This window comes from Eumetopias jubatus, unplaced genomic scaffold, assembly GCF_037043125.1.
Source record: "Eumetopias jubatus isolate StellerSeaLion01/CBP00866 unplaced genomic scaffold, mEumJub1_p1.0 scaffold_4, whole genome shotgun sequence".
Taxonomy (NCBI): domain Eukaryota; kingdom Metazoa; phylum Chordata; class Mammalia; order Carnivora; family Otariidae; genus Eumetopias; species Eumetopias jubatus.
This window is the reverse complement of record NW_028274810.1, coordinates 97351202-97377652: the sequence shown is the minus strand read 5'-3', so window position 1 is coordinate 97377652 and position 26451 is coordinate 97351202. Positions and strand designations below refer to the sequence as shown.

General features: G+C 43.0%; 1 protein-coding gene across 10 annotated transcripts in view; it reads left to right on the top strand.

The window, feature by feature from the left end:
• PRDM2 (PR/SET domain 2) overlaps positions 1 to 26451 on the top strand; it is a 119311-nt gene that overhangs the window by 35430 nt on the left and 57430 nt on the right. For 9 of the 10 annotated variants that reach the window (XR_003610189.2, XM_028108449.2, XM_028108447.2 and 6 more), the window contains 2 exons: positions 9138 to 9290; positions 15153 to 15279. Coding sequence is in view for 8 of the 10 variants with exons in the window: in XM_028108449.2 (XP_027964250.1) it covers positions 9138 to 9290; positions 15153 to 15279 (280 nt within the window). In the remaining 2 variants the exon portion in view is untranslated. Of the gene's footprint in view, positions 1 to 9137; positions 9291 to 15152; positions 15280 to 26451 lie in introns of those variants that run through there. The other variant, XM_028108448.2, reaches the window with a different exon arrangement.

The following is a 26451-nucleotide window of genomic DNA, read 5'->3' as shown; positions in this document are numbered from 1 at the left end:
CTTCCATGGGTCTCAGATCGCTTCCCATGAGATGAACTTCTGAGTTGTTTGCTTGTGAATTGTTCTGATAATTTTTTTTAATAGACTGTATTTTTTAGAGCAGTTTTATGGTTTTTTTTAGAGCAGGTTCACAGCAAAATTGAGCAGAAGGTACAGAGAATTCCGCGCACCGCCACCTCCCTCCACTATCGCAGCAGAGTGGTGTACTTGTTAGACATTCGATGGACCTGCACTTACGCATCATTATCACTTAAAGTTCATAGTTTTCATTAGGGTTCATTCTTGGTGTACATTCTAATAAGTCTTTTTTAAATTATAAATGTAATACATGCTCACTGTAAAGTAATGTAAACAATACCGAAAACTATAAACAAGAAAGTAAAAATCATCTGTGAATATTTTGGTCAACATTCTTCTAAGTCTCTGCTTCTGTGTCTCTGTTTTTCTTCTGTCTCTTACATACGCTGGTGCATATACAAACACCATATATAGACACTTCATGCAATTGAGATCAAACAGCACATGCAGTTTTGTAACGTGCTTTTCTCTTTCAATGTGCTGTAGACATATCCGTGTCAGATCGTTTCATCTACATAATTATTTCTTATGGCCCCCTAGAATTCCATTGCATTCCTTCCACTGTTTAACCAGTTGAACATTTAAATAGTTTTAATCTTTTAATGATATTAACAGTTCTTCCGAATATGAAACTCACTGTTGTATGTATGTGTGCTCACTTGTCTGATTATCTTCTTAAGATAAATCCTGGAAGTATAATTATTAAGTCCAAAGTTATGTACATTTTAATCTCTGGTGAATTTTGCTAACAGACCTCCAGAAGGATTGCACTAATTTACATAACCACCAAAAGTACATATTTTTTCCTAGCTTTTTAAAGCGAGTATTGTTAATCTTCTTCATAGTGCGCGGGGGGGCCCCCCCCCCCGCCCCCGCCTCCAGGCCGTTCTTATAAATGAAAACCAATAGTTCACTGCTTCTATTTGCATGGCATTCATTTAGGCAACAACTTTTGAGTCAGGAATGGCGGGAAGACGTAGAATTGTGTTTCAACTAAAATTGGTTATTTCTCTATAATGAGAGGACTTTAATTATTTAAAGAGGTGAATAACTTTTTATCCGTCTGCACTGTTAGCATTAGATGTTAGCAAGTGCATTCTCTAGTCTTTGCTAGCTCAACGGGTCTAATTTCAGATTATTTCTAAGTTAAAAATGGAGGCAAGACAGAAGAGAGTAGAGAAGTCAAGTCAGTCAGCTGATCTGTAGAACCTTTTTCCAGAAAGTACTATTCAGCTCTTCTTTCCAGCTTCTCACCTGCACCAAAGTAGTACCAGAGGGAAAGACCTGAGTCACATGGAAACGCAACCTGCCACCTGTTCTTTACAGCCCTGCAGCTAGGTTTTTACATTTTTAAGTGGTTTAAACAAAAAAAATCAAATGTTTCAAGACACATGAAAATAATACGAAATTCAGATGTTAGCTCATGAATCAAGTTGTATTAGAACATAGCTGCACTCATTTGTTTGCACATTATCGATGGTTGCTGTGGCCCCGTGGTGGCAAAGTTGAGTAGTTCTGACGGGGCCGTATAGCCTGCGAAGCTGAAAATACTTATTGCTGGTTCTTTACAGAAAAAGTTTGTTGAGCCCTGGTCTCAGTATGTAGAAGGGAGAAGCAGTGGGAGGGAGCAGGGCGCTGCTGGTGTCTTAGGCTTACTGTGAAGCTATGTGGTTAATAGCATATGGGAAGATTTTGAACCTGGTACTTAAAGTGGAGTAGCTGTAGAGTTGGTCATAGAAACTTCTCAGCCAATCGTATTCTTTTCTGAGGAGCTTCAGGACAGATGAGGGTGTTGAAATATAGAGAATGAGGTGACCTTCCCAAATAAGTTAACTTGTGGTCAGATTGGCAGCTCAGTCTGGTGAAAAAAAAAAAAAGAAAAGAAAAAACCTCTTTGGAGGTGTATTTATTCCCTTATTTAACCCCTGTTTCTGAAGCTTTTACCGTGTGCTTTTACCACTGTCCTACGTTCTGGAGCACTGAATTTGGCATATAACGTGTGCTGTTGTATAGATGACCGGTGATACACCCCATGGAGATTTTTGTCTGTGGAATAGAAGAATACTGGAAATGCCCTAAATCTTTGCACAGGTGAGAAATCTGAGTGTAAAGTGGCTTGCTTGATGGCTTAAAGCTGTCAGGCCTGGAGTCTGGCCTAGAGTCCAAGCTTCTTGATTACCTACTCCATTCCTTTCCTGCTAGCAGACCCAGAGGTTCTTATTCTTTTTTATGTTGTGGGCCCTTTTGAAAATCTGCCCAGAAAATATACAGGTGCGCGATATATGTATAGTATATGATATATGGTAAATGATATATAGGGTTATATGGAGTCCTTAAACATCTATAGCCCAGTGTTAAAATTTTTTTTTAAAGAAGGATTTATTTATTTATTTAATTTTACTTATTTATTTGACAGAGAGAGACACAGCGAGAGAGGGAACACAAGCAGGGGGAGAGGAAGAGGGAGAAGCAGGCTTCCTGCTGAGCAGGGAGCCCCATGCGGGGCTCGATCCCCAGACTCCAGGATCATGACCTGAGCCGAAGGCAGACACTTAATGCCTGAGCCACCCAGGTGCCCCCGAGTGTTAAAATTTCTAATTTAAGAGTAGAATAAGTTATTTGGTTGACCCATTGAATGTTGATTGGGGCCCCAACCTCAAACCTGTGAACGTTTATTGAGCATCTGTTGTTGGGAGATTTTCCAGATACATCTGTGTAGTTGTAGGTATGAAACTGAAAGTAATTCCAAAAGAGAGGGTCGAGGGTTAGTTAGTGCTGTGCTTTGGTAACGATGGCTGTGGTCCTGGACTTTGCAGGCTTGGGAAGCCCACCTGTTTGGTTTTTAAATTTGTATTTTAGGATTGCCTACAAGTTTGCTTATAGTAAAATGTGCCACCATATTTATTTGTCTTATTGTAGAATATTCACAATATTTCAGATACAGTGATGTATTTATTTAAATAGTTCAGAAAAGAAGCCTTTGGTTTTCTAAAGCAATCTGAGAAGTGAAGTGGTTGGTACCAAAGATCCATTTTTGTATGTAGCCTCCAGAAAGTTATTTCTGTGGGGTGGCAATTTTGCGGCCCTTAACAAGCCCTCCAAGTATCTAATCCTGTAGCTCAAGAACGACTGGAATGTGAACATACCAAGAAGAAGGTGTGGTATTTTCCAGGTAGCAATGTTAATAACTTATGAAGATGTAACTTTCATTAAATATTTTCACTGAAATGCTCACACACCAAGCGAGGCTGTGCTTTTCTTCTTCACTTTTCGATAATGACAGCAAGCTCCTTGTAGGTTTGTTTGGCCTCAAATGAGATGATGTTTATGAAATTACTTGATATAGATGAATTTGGCTCAGTAAATATTAGTTGAACTTGAACATAAAAACACTTGAATGATCTTACAGAGGACTAAAAACATTTATAATATATATTTGTAGTTGAGTACTTTTAAAAAGATTATCAGTCTTCATTTTTGCTTAGAATTTCTTTCTTTTCTGGGGCAGCTGGGTGGCTCAGTCGTTGAGCGTCTGCCTTCAGCTCAGGTCATGATCCCGGGGTCCTGGGATCGAGTCCTGTGTCGGGCTCCCTGCTCCGCGGGAGGCCTGCTTCTCCCTCTCCCACTGCCCCTGCTTGTGTTCCCTCTCTCGCTGTCTCTCTCTCTGTCAAAAAATAAATGAAAGTCCTTAAAAAAAAAAAAAAAGAATTTCTTTCTCTCCTAACGTTAGAGAGCATGGACTGTATTTTGAACCAAAAGCCTAGAATAACTGTGTGGGGGCGGAAATCCTGAAATTGACTTCTGCAAGCTGAGTTATTGTTTACTTATGGAGACACATTGGAGGTAAATGCTCTGCCAGTTGGGCTTGTAGAGATGTGAGCCTCCTCTCCCCTTTACTCTTTTTGTCAGTCTCTCCACAAATGGTAATAGATATTGTCTGTCTTCTAGGAACAGGCAGGGAAAAGTGGGAAATGGTGTACAGAGCAACATATTGGAAATTCCAACAAGCTAGATCCCCAGAGAAGTAAAGATGGAAAGGAGCCTTGGGAGCGTGAACCTCCAGGAGGGGTTCTGTCCCGCCATTAATGATGTGTTAGAGCTCTTTGAAGGGCAAGTCCAGAGAACAGCCAACAGAATGGCTTTATCACTGTAGACTCTTAATTTTGGGGGGGCTGTTTGGATGCATAAAAGTTGTATCTCTGCATGAGAGTTGATTCAGTATGAGGAGGCATCTTCAGTGTCCTTTCAATTCCTGGGAGTGATTTTTCAGAAATCAACTTTCAGAAGTTGGTTGCTGTAAGTTGAGAGTGGGTAAGGGCTTCATAGGCAAGCAGTTGAGGATTTGAATGATGTACATTTGCATTAACTGAATGAGAATTTTTTTCAATTTATAAGTTTGAATTAACACGTGTAGACTAGAACAAGTAAATGATAAGGAAGGATCTAAGTGAAAACTCTCATCCCAACCCATGAGGTAAGTTATGTTTCACAGTTTGGTTTGTTCTTTGCAAAACATCCTTTATGCGCCAGGAAGCTTTAATTTTGATGCATTTTTAAATTGGAGTATGTACTAAATTTTGATTTTATGGCTATTTCAAAATGACTGATTAAACTGAATGGAAGTTGAGTGGTATGAAGATTATGTTTCGTTTGACAAAGAGTTAATATCCAGTCTGTGTTCAGTGGTAAGGGCAGAAAGGAGATCTGGCCTGGATAATGGAGGGAAAGTGAAGGATGGGAGGAGGGTTTTGGAAAGAGGAAAATTGAAATGGAGGCATAAATGAGGGGACCAGGTTTGAATCTTGGCTCAGACTTTTAGTGTCCTTAGTGTTCTAGTAAAATTACCAACCTTCCATAGTGTCCTGTTTTAAAAAGGGGGTTTAGTAATAGTTCATAGAGTTCTTGTAAAGGTTAAATAAAATAACACATTAAGTGTCTAGCCCAGTGCTTGGGGTGGAGGTATTCCTCCTTGAGTTCTTTTTCTCCAAGTAGGGAATTTCCATTTGAAAGTTAATTTGTAAAAGTTGTTTGCATATACATAATCAGGTGCCCTTGCTTTGTTAAAAGGGACTGTTTTATAGATTGGGTCAGGAAAAATTATTGAGCATATGAAAATATTTTTTGGTCATTATGAAGATTTAGAAATAGATTTGTTGCATATCATTTGTTGAGTCTGAGCTAGAGTGGGAGTTTTACCTGCCTTTGCATTATCTTTGTGTGAAAGGAAGGAATTCTAGTTGGTTCTCCACTACCCTAGCCTAATGGTGTTGCATCACTTTTGCCGTCTAGAAGTGGTAGTTAACATTTAGCAGAGTGCTGTCACATCTTAACATTTGGGTTCTGCGTGTCTGTCACTGAAGTGAATTCCGATTGGAAACCAAGATTTGACCAACTAAGGTAGAAATTGTATAAAAACACGTTTTCATCCCCGTTCCTAATTATAAGGTTAGACTCTCAATAAAAATGAGAAAGCTACATATGTTTAAAAAAAAATGTGTGTGTGATGGTGATGGCAGGAGAAGGAGCGTCAGCAGGCCTCGGCTTCCTTTAGTCACACTTGGGCTTTCATGCTGGAAACTAACTTGCTCTCCCCACCCACATCCTTTTTTACTTAGAGATTATACTAAGTCAGTGGAGGAAAGGCAGAAAATTCAGATAAGCAGAAGAAAGAAAAGAAAATGATGGGTAATCCCACTTTTCAGAGAAAACCGTTACTAACGTTTTCATGTATTTAGTGTCAGGTTATTTTTCTCTTCATGTATTCCTATGTTTAATTTTTTTTTTTTTTAAGATTTATTTATTTGTTTGAGAGAAAGAGACAGAGCATAAGCAGGGGGAGAGGCAGAGGGAGAGGGAAAAGCAGACTCCCCCCTGAGCTGGGAGCCTGACGTGGGGCTCGATCCCAGGACCCCGGGATCATGACCTGAGCCGAAGGCAGATGCTTAAGTGACTGACCCACCCAGGCCCCCTCATTGGAAAAATTCTTATGGGATACAGAAATATGTAACAAAATAAAAGATTCCACATAAACCAACTAATGATTTACACAAAAGTACTTTTTAATGCCTGCTTAGTATTCTTCTGTGTGCATGGATTATCATCCTGAGCTGATCCATTGTGTTTTCCACTTAGCAATTAATGGGAAACAGTCTGTAATAAACCACACTGTTGGGAATGTTCTTGTACATACATCTTGGTATAATTGCCAATTATGTCATGAGAATAAATTCTTGTATGTGTATATGCTGGCTAAAGTGTGTGTACACTTTAAAGCTTTTTTTTTGTCATGACTGCTAAATTCCATCCAAAAAATGATACCAATTTAGTCTCTAATCCCTGTTTGGGGGGGCTGTTTGCCTTCTAATTTTTTTTCTCTTAAAAATTTCTTTTTACTAGTCTGATAGGTAAAAATTATTTAATTTGAAGTTATTTTTTGATTATTAAATTTCTAGTTTAGTTTAATTAGTTTAACTAACTTAAACTAATTAAAAGTATTTTTTTATGAGGTTTTGGCCATGTGTATTCCTTTGTGAATTATTTTTGCACATTTAAAAAAACTGAGGTGTTCATCTTTTTCTATGAAGTAAGTATTTAAGTATGACTTAGCAGATGCTTTTATCCATTTTGAAACAAAATGAACCATACATAAATAAGGAATTCACTCAAGTGGGCCACAGAGGTCTCTGTGTTGACCTGGGAGCCAGGAAATTCGGGCACAGCTGGTACTGTTATCCTCAGGTTGGTGGGCAGACTTGGTGTCTCTCCCCACCTGCCGCCTTTGACTGTGTGGGGTTTTCCAGCACCATCTTTGTTCGTCCCATTGATTTCTGGATCGGTGTCAGTGTGTTGATGGGGAGTGAGTAGGACTCTGCCATCCACTGTGATAAATCGAAACAACACTTTTGATCCCTAAGTTAGTAAAAAGTAACTAAAACGGACTGCCAGTGTTCAAGTACAACTACTCCCTTTCCCTTATCCCGTCATGCTGGCAAATGTGGCGGATGTCTCTTAAACGTTATAAAGTAAAGCCCCTTCTATTATTTGGTGTGTGAAGTGTCACTTTAAATCTTGCATTGTGATGCTGTCTCTACCGTCTGGGGACTTCCCTTTCTCTGTTTGCAGGGAGGGAAGCGTGTGTGCATGCATGTGTGTGTGTGAGCGGAGGGTGAATGATAGTTTGAAAAGAGGTCTAATGCGACGCGGATAACTTTTCTTTAGAGTGGTTCAGGTAGAGTCAGTAGAGAGCCAATTTCTGAATAAACTCATAGGGGAAACTTACGGGACATGGTATGGTGCCTGTCACATAGTCCGTGCTCGTTACCTGATGGCAGCGGCACATTCGTGTAACATCATCCTTTCCTCCTTTCCTCCTTTCCTCCTTTCCACAGTTAGTCATTGAGAACCTACTCAGTGCCAGGCTCTGGTCACGTCCTGGGAGTGCTCCAGTCAGCAAAAAGACTGACGTGTCTTTTCTTCATGGAGTTTATGCTCTGGTGTGAGGATGCAGTCGCTAAATAAAATAAGGAGCTGATCTCATACTTTAAAAGAGCATAAACGCTATGAAGAAAAATAAATCGGCGATATGGCTGGCGGTTGATGGGAAGAGAAGGATTTACGGTTTTAACTAGGATGGTCGAGGAAGGTGCTGTTAAGTATGGTCAAGGTCAGGCAGATTGGGTTTAATTAAGTGGGTGGCTTTGGGAAAGTCCAGTTGAACTTTTGATCCTCAATTTCCACATGTTAAAAAAAAAGATATAATGAACCTGCTACATAGGGTTAAATGAGATGATACGGAAAGCATATAGCATTGTGCCTGACATCTGACTCCCAGCAGGAAAGAAGAATGGTTAGTACACAGGAAGGTGGTTGCTGCCCCCTGACAGACACAGGCTGGGACACACAGGCATGCTCAGAAGGGCTGGGAGGTGAAGTGTGAGAGCTTTGTTCCAGAGGGAAGGCTGCGGTAAAGAAGTGTAATGTAGATAGGAGAGAAAAGAAGAGATGAGTGGGGGCGTCCTGGCTGGGTATGTGGAGGGAAGAATGGAAGCATTGAGGTTCTTTCCTTTCTTCCTAAAGAGAACGTAAGAGACTTAGTTCTTTTGCTTTATTTTTGACAGGTCTATCACCAGTTGATCCTGCCGTTCTGTTTCAGTGCCTAATCAAGTGTTTTACAGTCTAGTTTGGGAGGAAGTTAAAAAAAATATATATATATAAATACACATATGTATATGTATTTATATATGTGTATATATAGGTATGTGTGTGTATACAAAAATAAAAAAAAATAGTTGCTAAATAGATTTTCTTTAAAATGAAGAAATGAGAAGTGCTGGAAGCATGGCAGGGGTGGGTGGGGACATTGACTGACGGTGGAAGAGTAGGTTTGCTCTGAGTCCTTAAAGAGGGATCAGGTTTCCAGTCTTTTCTTTGGAAGGACACCGATACTTCCTGGAGTATGTTCCATAGTACCTTAGTCCTAACATGATTAGGTAGAGAAGGTTTGGAGGGTCAGCTGAGATTGCAAAAGCATCGTGTGCCATCACCCGTGTTGAGGTTCACACTACATGTTCACTTACTGAAGCGAAGGAACCCGCGGAACTGTGTAGTCCGGCAGGACGGGGCCCCCCGCCCCCACCGCCCCACACTCGACCTGCAGAACAACCCAGAACGCTTAGGGGACCTGGGTGCAGTGGGGTGCTGCCGGAAGCTCACTCTTCTTTTCAAGTTACATTTAGGGAATGGAGTTATCACTTGTCTTCGTGCGCAGACAGTATTTGTAGAGCATTTAGAGATCATTACACTTATTTGCCGTAGGTGTTAAAGTTTAGGAGAAAAAAATGACTCCAGCCCAGATAGAGAAATGACTTAATGAGGATTACCATTTTGGATCTCCCCGTTTTCATCTTTTAGTTTTCTTCTCTCTGTTGCTTATTTTGTTTCTGTGAAATGTTTTGCACAATATTGCAATACGATGAAGAATTGTTTTGAAAGTTGAAAATGGAAACATTTTAAAGACACTCCTATTTTAACTACTGCGTTTCCTCCCTTCCTCCCCCAAGGTGTATTACCCAAATTTGGGATGGATGTGCATTGATGCCACCGACCCAGAGAAGGGGAACTGGCTGCGATATGTGAATTGGGCTTGCTCAGGAGAAGAGCAGAATTTATTTCCGCTGGAAATCAACAGGGCCATTTACTATAAAACTTTAAAGGTAAGAGTGTTGGAGCTGGTCAGCTGTGAGTTACTCTGCCTGCATTTTTGTAACTGACAGTAATGACCCTGGCGACCTTGAGAGGATTAGATTTGAAAGTGGTTCATCAACACAAGCAAGGTCTTTGTTTTAAATATACAGTTGCCACTGCTTTGTGCGCACCAAAGCATGAAGATCCTGTTAAGTAATTACATGCTGCATCTTTGTAGATACTGATGAGTTAAGCCTGTGGCAGCTACTTCCCTCCTCCTAAGATACAAATGCACCAGCCACTGTCCAACTGGCAGATTTATCCAAGTGTAGGAGACCGTGGATGGCTGTGGTGCTTCTGTGTTCATGGAAAACACGTTCTTGGTCTTCAGTGTCATGTAGCCATGGATTTGCGTTTCTTTTCCCTAGATTTTCTTCAGATTGGAAGTTAAACAGAATGGGTTTCTTCTTTCTGCCACTTTTTGATTTGGAGACATGAATTGTTGAGGTGAAAAGAAGAGGAAATCATTTTCTAGAGTTTGTGGTGAGGTCAGAGGTCAGTGGGAACATGCCGCGCAGTTAGCATTAGGCACCGTTGGGTGCTGCTGCATTTCTGGCGCTGGCCCTGCCTCCTTGTGTGGGAAGGCGGATCTGCGCTGACCCTGCGTGGAAGTGTTCTCTAAAGGGGAGGCGTGGGGCTCTAAAGACAGATGACCGTTGCTTTTTGGGATAGATATGTCTACTAAAATCGCTGCAATTCAAGTTTCCGTTTATTCACTTCCCTTTAAAACTGTCCTAGATCGGGGGACAGTCGACGAAAACAAACGATCTTCATGGAGCTGAAACCTCTTGAGCAAGCGTTGGAAGACAGCGGTCAGCTTTGCAGCATGGTGAATTTTAGCTGCGTGGTAGCGCTGGGACTTCTGGAAGCTTAGTTAACACAGAGCCGTTTAGCTCTCCTTTACCGTATTTTTCCTGTCATCTTCAGCCAGTTGGACTGCCCTTTACTGCATATATACCCAAGCCCTTGCTTCCAGTCTCTACAGGAAATGTTTTTTTGTGCGGTTGTCTCATGAAAAATGTCTACCACCTTCCCGCTCATTTTTCTTGCTGCTGGATTGTAATAGCACGGTCTCCTAGTAGGTATTTCTGTGCAGTGTGGTTACACTGCAGTTTGACATTGGATTCAGACCTTGATTCAAGAATTCATTCATCGTTTCTCAAACCGATTTAAAGGGGGAGTTACCTCCGGTTAAGTTGGTGAGGCAGAATCCTGGTGGAGATGAAATAGTAGTGAGGGGATGAATGGGAGGTGATCAAGGGAGTGGAAATGAGGCCCCAGGGGAGAGCAAGCCCAGGGTGATCCTCAGACACTTCGCAGTTCCTTCGTCTGACTTCCCGTTAAAACGTGTTCATTTCTGGTAGCAAATCTGAAACACTGAGAATCCAGAGAGAATAGTGTTTGGGAGAGTGAACTCTGAGGCCAGACTGCTGGATTAAATCTGGGCTTGCTCTGTGACCCGAGGCAAGTCACTGGGACTTTACTAGCTGTGTAACCGTAGGCAAGTCACCTTTCTTTGCCTTCGTTCCCTTATTTGTAACATACAGATAGCTACAGTATTGACCTCATAGGGTTATCATGGTGATTTATAGGTTATTAGAGGTAGAGCTCTAGTGCCGAATAAATGCTAAATGCTAGCTGTTATTTTTGGTGAGGTATTATAGTCCTGTGGTGAGGAGTGGGGACTCTGGAGCACATTGCCTTGTGAGCAAATTCTGGCTTCTAGATGTGTGACTAGGAGAAGTTACTTAAGCTCTCTTAGTTTTCTCATCTGTAAAAATGGAGGTCATAGTACAATTAATACAGTTGTTGTGAAGGTTAAACAAGCCACTAGTTTTAAGGTTGTGCGAGCAGTTCCTAGCCTAACCGGAGTATTCCCAAGTGTTAACCGGCTGTACCATTGCCATTCTTTTTCCCTGTCTTTGTCTGAAGTAACATAGTTCTGTCTTTGCAGACGTCCCCCAGTTCTGACCTTTGATGTTTGCTCACGTATGCACAAGACCTTTCAGATTCCTTGCTAGTGATTATCTCACTATAATCTTCTAGATTAAGCTTTCTGTGGGGTAGGTTTTGTAAATAAATTACACGTGATGTTCCTCTGGGCTCTGTATAGCCTTCTCAACTATCACCCAGATAATTAGGAAATCTCAACACTGGTCCTGTTTGTAGTATGATTAAAAACTGTTTTAAATTTCCAAAAGTTAGATGTTGGCCTCCCACCCATTCATTCATCTCTTCATTAATTTGATAAATATTTATTGAGAGTCTACTGTGTACCAGGTATTCTTCTGTGGTAGTGAACAGAACAGATAAGGTCTCTGGTCTCATGGAACTCCAGCTTATGGAAAATAAACAATGAGTAAAATTATAATTTTAAAAAATTGTACAAAATTATATCAATTTTATATCTATCCCCCGGCGGGTCAGGGAAGACAAGACATAAAAACCCCCTCCTTCCTACCCCCCTAGCATGGGAAGGAGCTAGTCACACAAAGACCTCTGCGGGAAGACCAGTCTAGAAAGAGGGGCCCAGTAGAAGTAAAGGCCTTGAAGTAGGAATAAGCTAGATTTTTTTTTTTTTTTTTTTTTTTTAAGGAATAGAATAAAGACCAGTGTGTCTGGAGCAAGGAGAGGAATGGCAGATGGGGCTGGTGAGGTGGTCAGGGGTCAGATCAGGTGGGGCCTTGTGGCCTACAGGGAGAAACATGAATTTCAGTCTTTAGTTCACCCGTTTGAGAGCTGAGGCTGTCTGACCCGTGACTTGGAAGAGATCATGCTGGTAACTAGATTGTAAGTGGCTGAGCGTTGACGTGTTGTGTATTCTTGTAATTCTGGAGTATTTCTCTTATTTTGACCTAGTGTCAGGAATATTTATTGGAACCCTTGTCTCTCCCTAATTGGTCTGGTAAAATTTCGAGTTTATATTTACTGATACTTAGATAAGAGAAGTATGCTTGGTTCTGTAAGCCTGTCAGAACTCAAAAGTTGAAGGATCTTAAAGTCTTCTTGTTTTGCTGAAATCCCAGTACAATACATAAAAAAGAGGTTGTTTGGACTTTCAGCTTTGAAGATGTGCATTTATAGTTCTATATTTAAGGACATAGTTTTTCTTTTCTGAAATTTGACTTACAAAATCTTAAATGTGCTAAGCAGTGCAGAAGAAAAAACAATGTAGTACTGAAGCAAACAAGCACTGATTAAAAAAAGTATATATTATTTTCCTCTTCATAAAGATCTGTTAGTTGTGTCGCTGTTTTACTATGAAGTGGGGAAGTAAAAAGCTCAATAATATAATAATCCTCTCAGCTGCTAACAGTTTTGAAGGTTGTTCAATCGCTAACAAATCAGGTTACTCTTAACCTAGCTGTTCACCAGTTCACTAGCTATTTAGAAATGTTAGATTTAAGAACAGATTCTGTTGTGTTTTATATTGTGTTTTGCAACAACAAAGGAGTAGCCTCCTAAATAAAGAGTTTGTGCTGATACTAATCTTCACACAGTTGCTAGTGCAGTCAGTGCTCTGCAGAAGACTGCAGTGGAATGAACAAGGAAACTTTAAGCTCTGAGTCTGGTAGGTATCTTGAAAATGTCCAGTGGGTGTCTTGTAGCCAGTGTTCTGGTTATAATGTTTGGGTTAGGGACATATTGGGAATACATTTTTTTCCTCCCTCCATTCCGTGTTTCTTTTTTATGGTTTTTATTGAAGATTTCACTTATTTCTGTGAACGCTAATCATTTCAAATATTAGGGGATACTGCCATTCCATCAATATGTGATTTATAACAAAAAGAGAAGTAAACTATACATTTGGAACTAGAAATAGTTTACTTAAATAAAAAGCCTGTTCCTGCAGCAGAAACAGATTTAGCTCATCAGAGTGCCAAAAGACATCTGTAATGGCTATTTCAGTTGATTAATAGATTATATGTTAGATTTAGTTTTTTGGTTTAGGTGTAACTGATTCAAGAAGGCAGATAAGAGTATATTGGTTTAAAGATAAGGAAATGGCAGGTTTTAGCCATCCTTGGTGGAGCAAAGGAAACAGTAGCTTGTTCTTTCAAAGAATTTAGAATATCTTAAAATTTGGACTACATAAACTGAGTTCTGAAGAGAATGAAACGAAATAAAGTCTACTTTCAAGGGCTTTATTTAGACGAGAAGGTATGTTAAAATGAGGAACTATGCTGTTTCTAAACTGGCATCTTAGATGGAATTCACCTGCACCTAAAACCAAGGGCCTCCTCTTCCATAATCCTAGTGCAGTGATCAAAATCCGGGAGCTAACACTGACACAGTATTTCATTAGCTAATCTATACACCTTATTCACATTTTGTCAGTTGTTCCAACCATGTCCTTATAGGAAGAGAAAGCTCAGTTGCATTCAGTTGTAATGTCTTATCAGTCTCCTTAGTGTGGACAGTATGTCAGTCTTTGTCTTGTATAGCCTTTCAGTTTTGAGCAAACCTGTCAGTTATTTTGTAGAATGGCCCGCAGTTTGGGCTTTTCTTATATTTCATCATGATTAAGTTATGGTCATGGATTTTGGGCAGAGATCTCCAGAGGTGATGATAATCTTTCCTGTGCATTGTATCAGGAGGCACAGGATGTTGATTTATCTCATTCTGAGGATACTGTTTTTACCTTTGTAATTCATGTTTTATGGGGAGATGTTTTGAGACCATGCTAATACTCTATTACACCTGAAACTTAGACCTACTAGTTTTAGCATCTGTTGATGAATCAGTTATTACTGCTTTGATTGCCAAGTGGTGGTTTTCTAATTCCATTATTTGTTTTTTATTGATTAGTTGGGATCTACTTTAAGGAAGAGCTTTTTCCTTCTTATTTATTTACTTGTTCATTCATTACATTTATATCAGAATGGACTGATGGATTCTTATTTTATTCGGTGGGTTTTAGGTGCAATCTTTTTACTTTTGTTGTTACCCTTGGAACTTTTTGAACAGATGAGTCATTGTGAGAGAAGCCAATAAGCCATTTCCTTAAATTCTATTTAGTAATGTGATCTTTCCACTCGGTTATCTTTTTCTTCAGGATCTGATCCTAGGTGTAATCAGCATGGTGGTGGTCCGTGTCCTCGCTACTCTCATGGCTTTTTCAGAGTTAATGTTTTAGGAGCATAGTCCCTGTGTGGTTTTTTTTAGGCACTTCCTTCTGCATTTAAAAGTTGTCTGGTACAGAGGGCAAGGCAGTGGATTCTCCTTTGCCCCGAGCAGGTTGGTGGCAGTGCATAGAGAATATAGTGCAGGGACGCCTGCGTCCTGCGTCCCGCTTCTTCTTTTAGCATTTCCGTGATATCATTAGCGGTGCGTTTATAAATGTGCAGTGACTTATAGTTCTTATCATGCTGAACTTGCTCTTGGCATCCGAAACGTACGTCGGTAATTAGCTTTCAACACTTCTCTTTCCAAGCCGTCGGGTTCTTTCCCTTACGCTTTACATTTCTCATGAGCCTAGATTTCGTGGGCAAAATGGTTCCGTGTTTTATTTTTCCTTCTGCGTGGGCAGTCGTGAGGCTTTGAACAGTAAGATTCGGTAAGGTAAGGCAGTTTGGAGTTGACAGCAGAGCCGCAGGTCCGCCCCCGCGGCCCCCCGGGAGAGGAGGCGGGCCGGGAAGTGAGGTCCTCCCTCCAGCAGAGGGTTTGTGCCCGCGGCCGCCGAGGCCCGCGGCAGCCAAGGGTTAAGGAGCCCTTCCTGCCGGGCTGGCCTGGCTCGCCGCCCCAGCTGGGAGCCCCGCCCCCGCCCCGCCCCGCCCCGCCAACAACCGCCGCTCTGATTGGCCCGGCTCCTGTCTCTTCTGTCCCCGCAGCCAATCGCGCCGGGTGAGGAGCTCCTGGTCTGGTACAATGGGGAAGACAACCCCGAGATAGCAGCTGCGATTGAGGAAGAGCGAGCCAGCGCCCGGAGCAAGCGGAGCTCCCCGAAAAGCAGGAAAGGTAGGCGCCCGCGCCGCCCCGGCTTCCCCCCGCCGCCGCCGCCGCCGCCCGGCCGAGTTGGGGCCCGGGCGGCGCCCGCGGCTCTCGGTGACCTTTCCCGGCCCGGCCCCAGCCCGCGATCACGGCCCCCGGGCCCCCCCCCCCCCCCCCCGCCCCGGGTCGCTGCTGAATCACGGCCGGACGCCGCGCTCGGGCTCTTGGCTAAGTTGGGGCCGAGAAGCCGGGCGCGCAAAAGTGAGCGGACTGAGCGCCGGGAGGGCCGGCCGAGGGCTACTTGTCACTTCGCTCGGAACCTCCGAAATAGCCGCACTCGTGGGTGGGAGCGGCGGCCGGTCTCTCCCGAGCCCTGCACGCCCGGTATATTCTTCGCTTTTTGTGCTGTTGGCCAGCGAACGCGTCGTGAAATGTGTTCCGAGAGTGACATTTCCAGGTCCGCAGATTCGGCGGCCTCGGATGCAGCCGGGACCGTGCGGGAAGGGCCGGACGCCGCCGCTCTGCCCCGGGCCGCGCCGCGCCGAGCCCTGCCACTCCTCTGGGCGCGGGGCCGGGCCGGGCCGGGCCGGGACAGGCCCCGCCACTCTCCTCTCCTCTCCTGTCCTCGCCGGGCCGGGCCGCGCCGCCCTGCGCACGATTGCAACACTCGGGGTGGGCGAAGGTCTGAGCACGGCGGACCTTCTCGAAATTAGGCCATTAACAAAATGGAAGTTGAAGAGTGTGCTGTTGGGTCACTTTTGACTCAACTCCCATAGTTTTATTTTGTTTTACGATGTTTTCGAACAAAAGATAAAGCGTAGTCACACTTAAAAAGGGGAGGGGATAATTCTGGGTAGGAAAATAGTTTGGTTGGATGTATCCTATTTCCAGCTGGCATTCAATTCGGACACGTTGGGTTTGTTTTTTTTTTTTTAATGAAGAATTTTAATGTGAATTCGTGAATCTTTCATAGAGCCCAGTTTGAATATATGCCAAGGCACGGCATGGTAGTTTCTTAGTCCTATAAATCCTTTTTTGTTCGTTTGGTTTTTTTGCCTGCCTTAGGTCTTACGTAAATTTTTGTAGTCATCAGAACTTAGGGGTCCGTCCTTTACTCCGAACATTGCCAAGTGAGTTGTGGAAGTCATAACTGTAAATGAAATCATAACATAAATGATTTTGGAAGAATGTAAAAAGAATGTTTAGAAATGTAGGCAAGAAGTCGATTGTGATTTTTTTCCCATTACATATTCTTTATATTTCACAGTGTAATGGGAATACAACTAACTCATCCAAGAGAAAGTTGTGGGGGGGGGGGTCTTTTCCTAAGTACGTGTTTTCTTTTTATCGAATGTTATTTCATTATTATTTTTAGGCCATTAAATGCTTTGATCCTGCATCAGATGGTCAGGGTATAGAAAATTCCCAAGCGTCTTTTTCTACTGCTGTAACTGAGTATTAAGATTGTTGTTGTTTTTAGGCTTAGTACCTAATTGTTTGCAAACTGTTTACATATTTCAGTTTGTTTCTTTATTTAGTGTTCATTTTATTTATGAGTAATGCCACCAGCCTCTCCAGGTAAGTTGTGATTTATTTGCAGGGGTGGTAGTTTGGGGGAGGGGGAGATCTTTACTCTGCTACTAAGTATAACTAATGATATATTTAAATATATTCATAGCTTCCTAGCAGCTTCTTTCAGGTTTTCCTCTGTTCAGCATACTTTGGTGTGCATCACTTTCTGCTTTTTTATTGAACCCTAAATGTTTTTTTTTCTGCTCATTTAGTTGGATGTGGAGGAAAAAAACTGAAAATAAACTTTTTGTCTAATTAGTGATACATGAATTTACAAATGTACATTTTTATACCTGCCTAGATTGCTGGGTTTTTACATTGAATTAAGTAGTTCATGTTATCCCTGTTATTATTTTTGTATTTACTCTGGGAAGCATATAATCCACTGAGTCTTAGGTTTTAATGAAAATACTTGCATGAAGCTCGCTCTGGCAACTTAATACCCTGTTTTGAACAACTTACTGGTAAAGAGTCCTGAAGTTTAGAGAGTTTAAATAATGAGTCAAACCTTCTTTGCTTTTAAATTACTCGGTGAAAGCTAATTTATAGCTTGCAAAGACCTGAAACGGAGAACTTTTTATTTTAACTTGGTTCTGCTCAGGTCTTATGTGTGACCTCAGACGTTTAAATATTTTTTCAGGCAGTGATGTCAGAGAGTAAATCAACATAAATTTCGTTCAGTAGCACATTAGCTTAGTAATTCTGAAAGCCAGATGTTGAAGACATGTAGCTGACAGGTAGTCTGACAGTGGACCTAACTTCATTTTGGTTATGAGGCAGGCAGAGAGAAACAAAGGGCCGAATTCTTCAGAGTTCTGGGCCTTAGCTCCTTTGCAGGACAGCTGCTATGCCTACAGCTGTGCATTGCATGTGGCGCCTTTCAGAATGCATCACGTTGCTGGGGGATCATGAGGCGTGTTCTGGGCAGTAAAAGCCCCGCTTCCCTTACAGAGTGGCCCCTTCTCTCTCTCTCTCTCTCTCCGTCTCTCTTATCATTCATTAATGCAGTTCATGTTTGTGAAGTCCCTGCTGTGTGCCAGGCACTCTGCTAGGTTGAACAGTGCAATGGTGAGCAGAAAAGAAGCAGTGACTCTTCTCATGTCGCCTGGAGTCTGGTTGGGGAGACCGACATTAAATCAGGAAGTTGCTGATCCGCACCTTGATGGCTGGCACAGAATAGGCCCTCAATAAATGTTGGCAGATTGGCAAACAAAGACCCACACAAACCTTGTAACGAAGGAAGAGAACACGGTGCTGGGAGAACACAGTTCATATTGTCTCTGACCAGGGAGCATGCAGTTAGTTTTGCCATGGGCCAAAGATGTGCATACTTGAGGCATTTCAAACGAGAATTTTGGATTCTCAGCTTTGTAAGTCAGCCTAACTTCTTAAATGTCTGAGCAGCCCGTTAGGAGATGGAGCATGAGAATTTCTTGCGACAGCAGGTAGAGAAGGAGGGAGGGTTTCTTAGTGTCCGATGCTTTGGTTATTTTAATTTGCACCACAGGAAGATTGTGATCTTAGAAGTAACATAGAAAGGCCATAGTTAGTTAGAAGAATTTACCATCTTCTCGATTTGTGTCCTGTTTGTTATTGTGAGAAATAAGAGATTGAATTTGCTGGTTAGCAGTAAATAATGACTGTTGGCAAAAGTTCTTTTAAAACACAGACTATAATAGCAAATTTGGTGTTGCCCTGCTGTCTCCTGGCCACAGAAGAGCCTTACCTGAAGTTCTTTTACCCTCAAGAAACAATAGTGGCTCATACACAGGGGCTGAGTGGAAGGCGTGTAAAACACGGGACTCCTGGGTTTCTACCAGGTGTGTGACTGGGGAAGTTACGTTACCTTTCTGGGGTACAGTTTCCATAGCTGTAAAAATGGATGTTTTAACACCGAATGGCCTCTGTACTGCCTAGCCTCTTGGGGTTGCTGTCAAGAGCAAACGAGGTAGTAGAAGAGTTCAGCGGAGTGGGCGGGTCTGTTGTAACAGTAAGTGCCACTGACACCGTGCGGCTGAGAGTTTGTGTTCCTTGCAGAGGAAGGGATGAGTTTGTGACTCATTCAGTCAGTCGGTATTTATGGGGGATTTCTCTAAGCCCAGAACAAGCGGTGGGCCTCGCCACTCTGCTTTCCCATGGCAGAGCCTCGCCCTGTGCCGATTCACCCTGGTTTTTGGCCTGCTTCTGACCTATTGACTTTTCCGTTCACAACAAACTAGAGAGAGGAATTATTTATAGCAGCAAATAGTTTTTATAGCTGAGAGCTGGACAGTAAATAGGGCGGTTTATGACAAAACTGGCAGTGAATTGTGAAGAGTATGTAGCTCCTTCAGGTTACTTGAGAGGTTTAGATAATCCTTCATAAAAACTATAAGTAGTCCCTGAGAATGCCAAATGGTTTATAGTATCTGTCTAGGTGACTTGGAGTCATCGCAGAATGGTGGAATTAGAATCAGCTTAAAGAGGAAATGTTTTATGTGTCTCTGTAACCAGAGTCGTTCAAATAAGAAGTCTTGGTACTGTGAAGAACAACTCAGTTTTCGTTAGTTGCACATATTTGAAATTCTTTCTTCTCCAAAGGTGACAGAGCATATACACACTTGCAGTCAAGTTAGGGAGGTAAGAGCTGCAAAATGATTTGGTCTGAGGCAGTTTAAGGGAAAGAAGTGAAGTGCTAACCTACTGGTGGAGCAACGAGGACTCCTGATGCCCAGAGAAGGGAACTCGGCTGGGCTTGCAGAAGGTGGAGAGGAGCCTTAGGGGACTGTCAGAGAAAAGTAGCAGATGTCTGGAGGGTGTCCCCTCAGCCTTATGTGACAGGCGTTTGCTGTGTCTGTGTCCCATGCTATGGTAGATGCTGAAGTTACAGCAGAGAACTAGAACGCCCAGGGTTCCCCCGTCTCGTGGAATGTACGTTCTAGCCAGCCAACACAGGGACGGTATGCGTTTTGGAATGTTACGTGTTTGTGTGTGTGTGTGTGTGAGAGAGAAAGAGAGTGCGTGCACACGCTGCTGGGGGGGTTGGTGAGACATGGTGTGACTGTGGATGGGTGGCCAAGGATGGCCTTTCAGAGGCTATGACATGAATGACACGGGTTGGGCTCCGTCAAGTTCCGCTCCAGGAAGAGTGACCGATTTGGATGTTCTGTCAGCAGTTTGGGGGAATTTGTTGCCCCGGTCGGGGTGGGGGCATGGAGGGGCACCTAGAAACCCACGCAAGTGTTTTTGCATCATGAAACTCCGTTCTCCAAGTGGACGTATGGGCCCCTTTTCTACCAGGCACTGCACTCGGTGGCTGGATTGGTAGGGAAGATTAGAGAGATGAGTAAAACATTCAGGGAGGAGCTTATTGCCCGTCTTAATGTAACTCAGGGCAGGTCAGGCTTCCTAGGTATTCTAGTGTATGTGTGTTTGGGGTCCAGAATTGGGGGGCAGGGTAGGCAGGAGCCCCTTTGGAGAGGACATGATGCTGCTTTGTAGTGACAAAAGCAGAGCACCGTGGGGAGTTCTCCTGGGGAGGACTCCTGTGAAGGATATTGAGGAGGGGAAGAAGGAAAGACCTTGTGTGAGTTGGGGAAGGAAAAACTTGGGAGGGACATGGGAGGTCACAGGTCACCGCTGGTGTGACAAGAGGCTCTGATGGAGGCGGTGAGGGTGCTCGGGGGCAGAGGCGGGCAGCTCCCGAGCCCTGAGCAGTGCTGGGCACTCTCCTTTGGGCGGGTATTCCCCTGTAGTCTCTGCTACTGTGGTGTGCACACTGCCTCCACATGAGGAGTTGGACCCTTAGCCAGCTTGGCTGACCTGTCCAAACTCACTGCCGGTGGGTGTCAGAGTCAGAACTTGAACCCAGGTTTACTGTGCTTCTTCTTCTTCTTCTTCTTCTTTTTTTTAAAGATTTTATTTATTTGACAGAGAGAGACACAGCGAGAGAGGGAACACGGGGGGGGGTGGGAGAGGGAGAAGCAGGCTTCCCACCGAGCAGGGAGTCTGATGTGGGGCTCGATCCCAGGACCCCAGGATCATGACCCGAGCTGAAGGCAGATGCTTAACGACTGAGCCACCCAGCCGCCCCTCTATGCTTTTTCTTCTACAGGATATACTGCTTTTCATCCGCTTGTCCACGGGTGGGCAACGGCAGCAGATGGGAGGGAAAACACTGGTTCCGTTTAAAGTTACAATTAGAGGATGCGTGTGATAAAAGCCGAGAACACGGGTGCTTTGGTGGTGTTTGCTGTCGTGGCCTCTCCTAGCAGCCCACGGTTCTCGTTGAGGCTCCTTGGCCAAAGCTGAAGGGCAGAGGCCTGGCCGAATGATGGAAGCCTGGCCGTGGTGCCTGAGGGTGATGGCGGATGGGCCCTGAACCTTCTGGGCATCTGGTGGGCAGGTCTGGTGTCCACTTCCTTGCAGCATGCTCCTCGGTAGCTCTTGTTCGCAGGTGCTGGCATAGGTTGTGGGGCAGTGGCTGGTGGTGACTGACGTTCCTCTGGAAGTGTGGCCCCAGCGTTGACCTGTCGCGTTGGACCCGAGAGAGCAGTGTCCTGGTGTCCTGGTTGGCCCCCACTGTGGCCCTCACTTCCTTCTAGCTGGCTGACGTCTTTGGTGGGCGTTGGGTCCCATCTCCGATGGTTGCCTGCCAGGTTGATCGATGCTGCTGTTGCGGTGGCCTGTTTTTAAAAAGTGGATACAGCTTTGATATTTTTTCAACAGTAGGAGATGGGATTTTTTTTCTTTTTTAGTTTCTAATTCTGCAGCTGCTACTAACTTGCTCCAAGTTTAGGTAAGAAATTGGTGAGTAGCTTTGTGCCTTTGATGTTTTTGCTATGTATAACTTGTTCATAAGGAAATTGTGTGGATTAACTAAAATTTTTCAAAGCATTTTGCACATTTTTCAACTGTAGTTCAGTGGATGAACTTGGAAAAATCCTAATACATGCCACGATTCAAAACTGCTTCAAGCATTGTGACTGAGTGTGTTAGGCTGTTACTCTGGTTCTCCTGTTATATGTAAATTGGAAGGTGAGACTTCCCTAATCCAGAAAATAGGTTTGATCATGATTACATTTTCTAAAAGGAAAAAAGAAACGAGGCCCTTAATGTGGTGAGTTCAAACTAGTTTCGTTGATTTTAAAAAATTTGTTTATAATTTGAAAGTAAAAAACAAAAACAAACCCCATAGGAGTACTAGGTTCTTCTTCAGAATTACGGATTAATTGTTTTTGGAAACTCACTGAGTACTTCCTTTCCCTAGGAACCCTAGGCAGTTTCCTGTTCTGGTTTACAGAGGGGCTGCTATACACACGAACTCAGCAGCATTACAGAGAGGAGTGTAGTCTCGTATTTGAAGTTGCCTGTGAAGAAGTGAGGGACTGGGCGAGTGCTCCAGGGATGCCGTGACGCGGGTTCTCCACACAGCGTGAGGCTGAGAGAGATGTGGGCCCGTCGCAGTCCCAGATCGGGCTAGCCTGGTAGTGTCGGCTCTCACGTGACCGGTTCACGTACCTGCTGCCAAGGACACGTCTAAAGTTTGATTTGATTAATGTTAATCATTTGGTTAACGTGGTTCGGGGGCTCTGAATGGCATGGAGAGAGGCAAGAGTTACTTGAAAAGGCTACTGTTGTTTCTCCAAGTGAAAAAGATGAATACTGAAAGCAGCCGTTTTTCTTTATTAGCACTCTGATTAAGCCAGTGTCAGACAGCCCAAGAGTTCTTGGTCGAACTGATTCCTTACAGTGGATTTTGATATGGACATGTCTCGTGATTTGACCCTTCTCTGCACATCCTGTCGTTAAGTGATGAATCACTGCTTTCCGTTGATCGTGAGGGTGACGGCCCTTCCTCGGTCAGCGAGTCGCACGTGTGCCCGGCACCGTGCTCGGTGCTCGGTGCTCCGGGGACAGCACTGCTGATGCCCCTACCGCTCGCGCTGCCGGCCGGGGAGGATGCTTATCCTCCTTTGTAGGTGAGGGAACTGGCACTCCGACGGGTCACGTGGTTGGCCCCGGCTCGCCTGCCTCCTGCGTTCTTCGGCTCCGCCTTGCCTAAATCCAGTTTTTATTGATAATGTTTCTGAGTAGGACAGTCATACTGAATAAGTAGCAGTGTTTTGTAAGGCTTTACTAATTAGCCAAGATGAATTTTCACTACTCACTGTAGAATTGCCCACTTTAATCCTAAATAATAAGGCAGTGTGATTAAGGGAAGCCTTTGGTATTAGAAAGCGAACTTATGCTGAGAACTAATGCCTTCAGTTATTTTTGCCTTGGGGGTTTATGGATTGAATAGATTTATTGTATTCCTTTGAGCACCTCAAATGAACAGTTTTTAAAAACTCTAATAGATGACATTTTTTGTCCCTTGTTATCCATCGTCTGTTAAGTGTTTTTTTAAATGGTATTTGTTGGTTTGGGCTGCTTCTGAGTGTTTCATTTTTCTCAAGTTTTATATTATTTTTGAAATCGGTTTAGAAACCGCAAGAACAGAGTGAGACATTGCCTTGGCCTAAGTCCCTCTGCAGTGCTGACGGCTTGGTGGGGGGTTGGGGGTGAATCACTTCTAGGACCAGGGAGCTCTTGCGCTTCGTCTTCTGGGGATTTCAAGAAGACGGTGATGTTCAGCTTCCTTCTCTGCACCGGTGTTCTTGCGTTGAGACTGACTGGCTGTTCCACTGAATACAATATGGTGATGTTGAAAGTTTTCTTAAGCTTGAATGTTAGAGATCATGAACGTGTTTTAATTTACATACACTCCAAAAATTAAATCTGGAAACTGGTGGTAAGTGCAGTGCTGATTCGTTGTGGAGTTAAATCATGCTTGTTACTTTCTTTCTGTCTTGATGCTGTGACACCATTTGGTAGGGATTTTGTCTTTTTTTTTTTTTTTTTTATCTGAAGTGTTTATTTGGGCGGTGGCTTTTTATTTTTTATTTGTTCCTTTAAGAGGAGCTCATTTGAACTGTTGGAAGCAGCACTTTCTTAAGAGGTTTTGTTTGCTCTTAAAGCTGTTCCTATTCTAGCAGCTTGACTCATTCAGAAGGAAAAGCATGAAAAGAAACAAGGAAGAGGGAGCTGCCCTAACCTGCCTTTGTGCTCTAGTGAATTTTCCTCCTGAGGGGCAGGGGTTGATTCCTTAATTGTATTTACCTTGCTGTAGAGTCTTTGGAATAAGTAAAAGGTTTTGAAACTTTTTTGAAACTTCCTGAATTTGTAGCAAAACGTAATATGGCCTTTTCTACCTGAAACTTTTAATAAGAGTTTGGTTGACGTAGTTTTAAAGATTCGGTCTTTAACTAAGGTCGTTTACGCCCCACCCCCATGCCTCAAACACACACCCGGTAGTCCAGACAGAACCTCTGCCTAGTAATCCGTGCTTTCATTTTCCAAAAGCAATTTCCTTTCTGTTCTATCCTTTCCTCTAAAAATTAGGAGGTAGCTTTGTTTTAAAAGGTTAAAACTTGGCACATATATTAAGAAGAAAAAGTTCTGAGGGATTATGGGTAAGAGACGAAATTTCTCAGCATTCTGAACCCTCTGCTGTACCAATTTCCTCCTCCCATTTTTGTGGTCATGACCCTGAAATTTAGAAATATTTTTTGATGGGAATTTTCATACTAAGCTGGTACATGTATAGTTATTTTAAGTATTATGTATCAATATATTTTAATATACATAGAGTCTTTGAGTAGTTTCAGAAGCTAGAGACTTATTCTAATGATCAAATAATGATACTGTATGTGTATGATATATAAAAATACCAGTTTCTAAAATAAGATTATGACATTCAAAATCCTTGCTAATTTGATACTTGGAAAACTTCCATTTTATATGTTCTTATTAATCAGTATCTGAATGACCCAAACCTAATTTCATCCTTAATAAATTAACTGTATGTTACCAGTTATGTGTAGTTGCAGAGAATTATCTTTGCTTTGGTTAAAAAGAAAACCAGTAAGTACCTATTTAGGCTAAAAGCCCCCCCCCCCCCCCTTTCTATTAAAGCTGCGGTGATAAACAGTCTTTCCCCTTGTACTTCTAATCCTTCCTATTGGGGCAGTCTTTTGTAGGTTTCCTGAGACACCACATGCCACAAAAATGAAGACAAACTGGTTTGTTCACCCCTGTTTAGAACCCCAAAACCAACCGTGTGCAGTGTTTGAAATGGTCCTACAGTTTAGAATGGGCAACAGTGTGAATTCCTGTGCCTTTTGTTACTTTAGTTTTTTTCTACTGTTTGGCTTCTTAGGTTCAGTTTTCATTCTCTTGCCAGTTGGAGGGGTAGAATATGCCTTTCTGGTTCTGTATCTTTGTTTTTAACATAGATTTTTAGACCCTGCGTCTCTGTGCAATCAGGTGACTGCTGGTTTTGGGCAGAGTGTCTGAGGACCCCTGTGAGGAATGAGGGCTTTCATCTCCGCCTCCTGCCTTTGCTACCTTCTCCGTGAGCGGATTAATGTTGGCACAGCGCAGACCGAAGCCTCACATTCCGCCCCCGCCCCCGCCCCCCCCCCCCCCCCCCCCCCCCGGGAACATGTTCCTCCTGCAGTTACACATTGTGGATTGTAATTTTTGTAGGATTGACAGTGGGGTTGAATTTACAGCTTCCCTCTCATTGTCATTCCAGACCAATAATCAAAAGGAATAACTAGAGATAGTCAGTCTTGGTTGGATTTTTGAACTAAGGGGCTTAAAATTCCAAATTTGCTTGTTTAAGCAGTTTGATTAGCTGCTGAATATATTGTCACAGGGAGTATCTTCCTTGCTGCATGTGATCGTGTCGTTGATAACAAGATCAAATTTGGGTGTTAAGCTTGATATTTATAGTTTTGATTCCATCAGAATTATAAATTCAAGAATTCCGGATATAAAATGTAAATTGCTGCCTGTGTGCCAAGATAAATTCAATTTATGGTTGCACGAGAGTATAGAAAATACTGAATCAAGAAGAAGTGATGCTTAACTCAATGCTCTTCCTGGCCCTCTTCAGTTTTAGAGAGACAGGGATCCCCTAAATCTCATGGGCCGTTGTCAGAAAGTACACGGAGTTGGTAAGCTCTGTTTTCACGGTGAATGATGATTGCGCTCCCTCCAACTTCCAACTGTGCTAAAGTACATGAGTATACTGCCTGAGCTTCATTATTGCTTCTCTGTTAAATACAACTTGATCACTACTTTGCACATGGATAACCTGTTTAAAATGAGCCTGAACTGTGTGTCTGTGTTGTGGGGAGGCGAGAAGGGAAAAATTGTTGACCCAGCTCTACCTCTGAGTTCTGGGAGATGTACGATGTGTGGACTTTATTGTGAACATGGCCTTGGAATTAGGCCAGGTTCATATCCCAGCTCCACCAGTTAATAGCAGTATGACTTTGGACAGGTTACTCCACATGTTTTGCTCTTCAGTTTACCTGTCTGTAAAATGGGGATAAGATCTGCCTTGCAGGATTGCTGTGAGCATCAAGCGAGAGCCTTGTAGGAATATGCCTGGCACACTGACCTTGGTCTGTCCCATTTTAATTGGTGGGCACTGGCAAACTTAGTCTGTCCATCCTTTGGCTTATTGTGGCCCTTCTGAAAAAATAAAGGAATAGTTCCAACATCTTCTAACACGGCTTATTAAAATCCGTATGTTTT